This window comes from Penaeus chinensis, chromosome 28 (genome assembly GCF_019202785.1).
Source record: "Penaeus chinensis breed Huanghai No. 1 chromosome 28, ASM1920278v2, whole genome shotgun sequence".
Lineage (NCBI taxonomy): Eukaryota > Metazoa > Arthropoda > Malacostraca > Decapoda > Penaeidae > Penaeus > Penaeus chinensis.
In genome coordinates, this window is record NC_061846.1 from 9,101,217 (window position 1) to 9,109,252 (window position 8,036).

The 8,036-nt window shown below is 38.8% G+C and overlaps 1 protein-coding gene across 2 annotated transcripts in view; it reads left to right on the plus strand.

Annotated features, from left to right (window-relative positions):
* Window positions 1-7,825, plus strand: part of LOC125040040 (glycoprotein 3-alpha-L-fucosyltransferase A-like) — a 17,536-nt gene extending 9,711 nt beyond the window's left edge. For both annotated transcript variants that reach the window (XM_047634468.1, XM_047634469.1), the window contains exons 2-4: window positions 1-999; window positions 1,337-1,479; window positions 5,572-7,825. The exon at window positions 1-999 is cut by the window's left edge and continues 386 nt beyond it. In XM_047634468.1, the coding sequence (XP_047490424.1) occupies window positions 1-999; window positions 1,337-1,479; window positions 5,572-5,812 (1,383 nt within the window). In that variant the 3' untranslated portion in view covers window positions 5,813-7,825. The remainder of the gene's footprint in view (window positions 1,000-1,336; window positions 1,480-5,571) is intronic.
* The last annotated feature ends 211 nt before the right edge of the window (window positions 7,826-8,036 follow it).

Below are 8,036 nucleotides of genomic sequence, written 5' to 3' on the forward strand. Positions count from 1 at the left end.
GGGGCGACGCAAGAGCAGAGGGACGGGGGCGGCGCGGACAGAGCAGGGGCAGAAGACGTGACTGCGCTCAAGGGCGAAGGACACCCCGAAGACGCCAACGCCGCCCATGAGATTCACTCCGGCGAGCCAGAGATCAAGCAGCCACGGCAGAGGGTGGAGGAAGAGACGAAGGATGAGGAAAATACCCAGAAGGAACAAGAAGACATCGAGATGAGCTTCCATCAGCTCCCGCCGCAGCAGGGAGAAGACGGAGCCGTGGCAGCGAACTGGAGAAACCTGAGCACCGATGAGCTGGGCAGGCTGTCCGTGCTGGGGCGGCGGCTGTACCTAGGCGAGCGCACCGGCACGCCCAAGGCAAGGAACTTCACCATCCTCATGTGGAAGACAGGGCGCAGTGTGGAGAGGCGCTTCCTCAAACAGTACGGCAAGGAGAAGAAGGACCCCTTTGCGCATTGCTCTGTCAGAAACTGCGAAATCACGTATGAGGACGCGGCCGTCAACACCGCCGACGCCATCCTGATCCACCTGCACCGCACGAAGGGCCCGCAGGAGTTCCCCACCCGCACCAAAGCTTCGCAGCGCTGGATCTGGCTGTCTGACGAGAGTCCGTACCACACCTTCATGGTCGCCAAGGACAAGGACCTCAGCCATTACAACGGGTACTTCAACTGGTCCATGTCCTTCAGGATGGACAGCGACATCCCCGTGCCCTACGGAAGGACCATCAGACTCGCAGAAGGCGAAGAATCCAAAGATAAATTAGATTATTTCAGTACAAAATCGAAGACCGTGGCCATCATGGGATCGAACTGCGGCGGTTGGAATAACAGGTGGAAGTATGTGAAGGAACTCCAGAAGTACATCAAGGTGGACGCCTACGGGAAGTGCGGAACTTTCAAGTGCCCGGGACACTTCACCAAGGACTGCACGGACCTCAACGATTATAAATTTTACTTGGCCTTCGAGAACGGTGATTGTCGAGAATATATCACAGAAAAGGTAATGTATTGTATGTAAAAATGATTTCTATAGACAGGATTCAACTTTTAGATTGTGCTGAACATATTCTACGCGTAATGTTACGTACCTATCAGTGCTGTTGTATTTGTTATAATGAATTTATAAGGGAGAGAAACAATTAAATGATATGTAATTATCTGCTGTGTCCGTGCGTTTATTTGCATGTACCCATCGACGTCATTGCAACTTTGAAGTAAACTACTCGGTCTGTCAGTCTGCCGGGAGTCCTTGCCACTCTTCCGGTTTTCACTTCTATTTTTATGAAGATTTTATTTTTTATTCATAGTTTAGAGCCTTCACCACCCTCTTTCCGCAGGCCTGGTGGAATGCCCTTGGCAAGGGAGCAGTACCTGTGGTGATGGGAGGACCTGTGGAGTTCTACAGGAAAATCCTACCTCCGAACTCCTTCTTGCACATCGACGACTTCGAAACACCCAAAGACCTCGCGAGGCATATGTTGTGAGTCCTCTGTCGAAAAAATGGTTCTAACTAATCTCTATCTGTAAGTTCGTAATTCTCGAAAGACGAGCTCTTGTGTTGAGAACTTAGCGGTCGTAACTTTGGTGAGTGAGAGTGAGAAAGTGAGAGAGAGAGAGAGAGAGTGACTATGTGTGTGTGCATGAGTGAATCTCTGAATCGAACACAGGTTCAAATCTACTGAATCATCGCAGTCTAGCTAGAAGAGAGGGTGAGTAAGTGAGTGAGAGAGAGAAAGAGAGAGAGAGAAGGGGGGGGGGGATATGGCAAGGTCAGGTGTAAATATCGTGACGTTCATGGAAAAAAATCAGACAAAAAATGAAGTTATGGAACGAAAGGTTATGTAATCTCTCTCTCTCTTTCTCTTTCTCTTTCTCTCTTTCTCCTTTCTCTTTCTCTCTTTCTCCTTTCTCTCTTTCTCCTTTCTCTCTCTTTCTCTCACTTCCTCACTTTCTTACTGACCTTGGCGCAGTCATGAATCTGCTGATGCTGCAGCATAATCCTTATGAGTGATTAAGATTGATTATTTAAGATAATAATTACTTTTTCACATGATCACGATAGTAAATTGCTTGTTAAAAGGTTCAGGATAGTTTTTGGTAGTTCATGCTAGTTATTACTTGTTAAATTGTTCAGAATCGTTTTTGAGAATCGTTGCATGTTCATAGGTTTAGGGCAGTTTTTGATTGTGTAAGATGATATATTGTAAAATGTTCAGAGTATAATTTTTCGGGTCATTGTTTAAGATCGTCACTGATAGCTCAAGACGTAATGGCTGAGTGCTCTAGACAGAGTGCGTTCAGCTGTGTCTGTCCAATTATCGGAAACCATCTGCCTTAGGTTACCGTTATATTTCGTTGGCTTATTAGAATCTTTGTTTCATTTTTTCATGTTTTTTTTATTTTTTATTATTATTCTGCTTCTTCTTCTTCTCCTTCCTCTTCTTCTACTAGAGGTTTGGATATGGATCATCTTTCTCACTGATACGTGTCTTGGTCCATATTGCGTTTTAATTTTCTTTTTAAACAAAAAAATAGAAATAAAAACAGTTTTTTTTATATAATACCTTGACTCCCGAGGTCGGAATCGGCAATAGAGCCAATTCTGCTGAATCATCGCAATCGAGCTGAGAATGCATCACGTGACTGCGTGTGTGTGTGTGTGTGTGTGTGTGCGTGTGTGTGCGTGTGCGTGCGTGCGTGTGTGTGTGTGTGTGTGTGTGTGTGTGTGTGTGTGTGTGTGTGTGTGTGTGTGTGTGTGTGTGTGTGTGTGTGTGTGTGTGTGTTGCCTGTAATGTAAATTCAGAGATGAGTTTTACGTAGGGCGAGTTGATTAAGCACTGTCTGAGAGATGTGTTTCTCCAGTGTCTTTTTCTTCCGTCCTTACATTCGCTATAACTTGGTTATTGTGTGAGGATTTCCAAGAGATCTGAATTCCACACCCGTTCAAAGAAAGCTCATTTTGAAGGACTCTCTGCAAAGATTTCTCGCAAGGTCAACATCTTTCTGTCCTGTTGATTTGGTGGACCATTTGATCTTGAATTTTTATTTCGTCTTTTTGCAATTTAATGTTTTGAATGATCAGTATGACTAAATGATAATATAGATTTATATACGTCTGCGAGAGCGGGAGGGAGAGCATATTTGTATATTTATGTACTGTGCTTGTGTTTACATATTTATTTGTATATAGTTTGTGTAGTGCTTATTGTTGACAAAGTAAAAAGAAGAAAATGCAGCCGATAAATCAGAGGATTATAAAAGGTATTCATGTTTTTTTCCGTGATCATTCTAGAGTAGTTTGGCCTTTGAAAGTGAAATGTTTAACGTTTTCTGTTATCCACTACGGAGTAACTTGTGAATATGCCATTAGAAATAAAATTTTCTTTTATGCATTAACCGGGTAACAAACCTTCATAAGGATCAGGAATGTATGATAGATAGAGCGATATCATAAACCAGCTAATAAGTTAAGCTGCGTATTGTGTTAGTTGAAGAAAATACTGTAAGTTGGTGCGATTTTTTTTTCTTTTTTTTTTCTTTTTCTTTTTCTTTACATTATTCTTGCGGCATATCTATTAAATTAAAGATACCATTTTCTGCTTTCTAGTTCAAGTCTCTCTTCATATAACAATAGTTCTGCTATACTCAGAAATATGCAATAACCCATTTGATGTGTGGAAGTTACATGCGCATTGAAGTCTATACCAATATATTACGCTTCTCTTAGACTTCTTTGACTATTAAAACTCTCATATCAATGTAAAATGAAACTGAATTCAGTGCAAAAGACAGAATAGCTCTGCGTGACAGTAATGAAATAGGTAATAGCATAATATCACAGATTTTACACTAGTAAGTTAAAGAATGCCAATAATAGCATTATTAAATACAGTAATCTTAACCTGTCCTCATTTCGTATTATTATGCAGTACAGTAATATTAGCTCGTGCTTGGCTTGGTATTATTAAATTCTGTAATATTAACATGTGCTGTTTCTCTTATTATTATTATAAAATGCAGTAATATTAACCCGTGCCACCTGTGTTATAGTTTTCTTTTTCTTTTCTTTTCTTTACTTTTTTTTTTTTAATGCAGTGATAATGATATGTGCTTTTTTTCTTATCATGAGATCATAAGCAGTGTTCTTAAATTACTCTTAACAGATGTTAAAATATTAACCTGTGTCATTTTTTTTTTTTTTTTTCTTATTAAATACCAAGGCTATGTTTACACCAAGCGAATCGAATCATCCCAATTCATGATTCGTCTTGATTCGCCACAATAATCCCTCTATAGAGTCATTCACACCAAGCGAATCGAGGTGCGTCGTGGGGAATCGAAGTCAGTGATTTATGGGAGCTCATATTTTCATCAGTCATTGCGCGTACGCCAAAGAGTGCTTATGTTACTGGGCGTCCTGATCAATTTAGTTCGAGAGCGACGTGCTATATGTGAGCCTTATGACATAAAATAGCCTATGCATGTGATTCTTGCAACATATTACAGCCTAAATAGGGTCCTTGTAACATAATTATAACCGCTTATATACACATATAACAGCTTATATGTGATCCGTAACAGATAAATTGAATGGGATGATTATAATATATAAAAGCCTATTTATGATCCTTATAACACATAACAACTTATATATGTACATTATATCATATAGCATATGTTTATATGGTCCTTTAATATATAAAAAACACATACACTGCTGCCTGTTGTGTCTGATAATTTAACCCGTCATTGGACACGTCACTGATGCAAAATGACACGAGGTGAATGACTTTATGAACTGAATAAACTCGATTCGCTTAGTGCAGGGGTTCCCAAACTTTTTGTTCCTCAGTACCCCTTAGGCTTTTTATAGGTTCCCATGTACCCCTAACACTAAAAATTAATCTTAATGGTAAAAAAGGACATTTTGATATTTTAATTATTTAAGTCTGCATGTTTAGATTACATAGGCATCTTAAATGATGAAAACAGAAATAAAGCAATTACTAAGGTTTCAATAAAGGTGGTGCTAATCAACACAAAGAAAATGAGAAAAGTGCAATCTGAGTACAGATTACAACACCATGTATTGTGCAAGTAATTGTTTCCTTCAGACCAAATGTACCCCCTGAAACGTGCAAATGTACCCCTGGGGGTACATGTACCCCAGTTTGGGAACCCCTGGCTTAGTGTAAACGCAGCCGTAACGGTGTATATATTTTGCTTTTATTTTGTATGAAGTATTTATCTTTACCTGTGTTTTTTATTAATATTATTATATGCATTCTCTTTCGTGGTATTATTAAATACTGTAATATTAGCATGCTTCCAATTATTGGTGATGTTATTATTATTGTTCTTGAAAACGGTAACATTAACATGTACCTTTTTTACTATTTAAGTACCTTTTTCCTTATATACAGTAATATTTGCCGATGTCTTTATTTCTTGTTGTAATTCATACAGTGGCATTTTATGATTCTCATTAAAGACAATAATACTAACCCATGTATTTTGGTCTTATTATTGAGTACAGTAACAGTAACCGGCGCCTTGTGCTTTCTTCCCTCAGAGCGCTGGCCACAGATCGCCAGGCCTACAACCGCCTGCACGCCTGGAGATCGAAGTACCGGATCGCCAACGAGCATGGGTATTTTGGGTCTCCAATTTACCATTACTGTCGGATATGCGAGGCCCTGAATTACAACGATCCGAAGCCAAAAGTCTATAATCGGATGCAGGAATTTTGGAATAAACAGACGCAGTGCTTCCCGCCGACGTGGAATGACAGGTTAAAAAGGACAGAGGGTTGATTACGGGGTTTTGTGTAAGCTTTATCATCCTTCATTCTGTGTCTACCGATGTATATATATTTTTTATTTGTCTTTATCCTCTTCTCTCATAGTCTTCCTTTTATCTTTATGTAGAGTAATTCGCCGCTCTAGTGATTCAAAGAAGCCGAATTATCTCGAGCAGTGTTACCCAGCCAAACCGTACAGTCTGTATAGTCAGAGTCTGTTCTCGTTGAGTGCAGACCCCTCACATCCATGTTCGCCACTCCAATTTCCACCCCTGTATCTGAAACACACGACCCTACCCACGATTTGCAGCTGGGGAGTGAAGGGGACTGCAAGACGGTAGAGAGAGTCACGGTTAAAACTCTTTGTCTGTGATTCGAATTCCGTCTCGAGTGGCCATATCATGTGATCCTGGTTGTTTAGGATAGAAGGGTGTCAATGCCCCATTCACGACGCGACTTTTGTCCGTGACTACCTCATTGCTATTGTAGCCGTCACTGCCCAACTTCCCCTAATACATCCATTGCATTCAAGTATACTCCACCATTTTACTCTCAAGATCTACGACACATATTTACAGTATAGTTTTTTTCTCTTTTTTTGTCAGGAAGTCTCCTCTCGGGAAAACATTTCTCTTCACATATCAAAGTACCTTTACACACTGTAGTTTACCTTACAAAGATGTGTATAATTTAACTATATATTTTTACTCGTGACTCTATGGTAACAGGTAATAGGTATGGGTGATTAAATAATGATAATGATACTATTACTATTGGTCACTATATTTTGGTAAGTAAACGATGTACATACGATGTTTCGATATTCTCCAGTTCAAACCACCGTTTCTTTCTTTTTTTTTTTTTTTTTTTTTTAAACCTGGTCCGAGCAATGTTATGTCTTTTTCTTCATTTTTTTTTTTTCTCTCCTCATTTCTTGGTTCAGGTTTGTTACTCTGTATACTGAAGCCACCAATGACTAGATAATAGTTAACGAAAAGTGCTCGTGTGAAAGTGGACAGAAAATAATTATGAACGGTCGAACAAGTAATTGAAAAAGGCTGTTAGCTGAAGTAAAAAAAAAATATATATATATATATATTTATATATATATATATATCTTTGCAGATTAAGTAAGACAAGAAGTGAAATGTTTGAACATAAATGCAATGCGGAATGAGCTAGCCTTGTGACTGTAATATTTGTGTCAGTGTAAGGGGCGTAACGTCATCCTTGAAACTACGATAGTCGCCTTCATGACTGACGAATCTTTATATATATATATATATATATATATATATATGGTAAACTTGTTCCGTCGTAATAACATATTCCGTGTGTGTGTGTGTGTGTGTGTGTGTGTGTGTGTGTGTGTATTGGATTACGGTTGATCATATATGAAAAATATAAGTGCTTTCGTGCAGCGTTTTATGATTTGACACAACTGTAACGTTTTCATCGATGCCTTCATGTACCCGCTCAGTTGCTCACCATTGTTCAAGGGATGTTGCCAGAATAGTTTTAAGGTTATTTTTATTATCATCATTGTGACTTCCTTTTTTTCGGGGGTGGGGGTCCAGCACGAGTCATAGCATCTCTTCTTTGTACTTCGATACGTATTCTGTGATATTTATAATCTTAGGGAAATGTTAATGTATTTCAAGCTGATTGTGTTCTGTTGTATGGTGCTTGCATCGACGATCTTTTTTTTTTTTTCTTTTCTTTTCATTTGTAATCCTTTGATTGAGATCACACGCATGTCACTTCATTATTGTTTTCACATGCAAAGGTATCATCAAAAGAGAACTCAACAACATAGCACGTAATACATCAATCTGTATTTTTCCCAAAGCAACATATCAGTATTTAGACATGGGGCCACGAGGTACATGTCAAAGATCTTTTTTTTTATGTATTTCATTCTTATTTCAGGCATTTAGGTCGGTTGAAAATGTATGCTGTATTTTGATAGATAATTTGTACGTGGAGGACGTATATGTATAAAAAAAATCAATAAAAGAAAGAATTATAAGTTGTTTTAATATTCCTGAATGTGCATTTGAATACATTTCGCCATAAAAATCTACATGCCATACAAATATCAAAAACAGAGAAGAGATAAATTTGATTAAAACAAGTGCCTTACGTTTAATATACATTCACCTGTGCAAGTGTTTGCATGGTCGTTAACGCACAGTGTATAATTTATTCATATTGTTCTGTTTGGTCAACACAAAAAT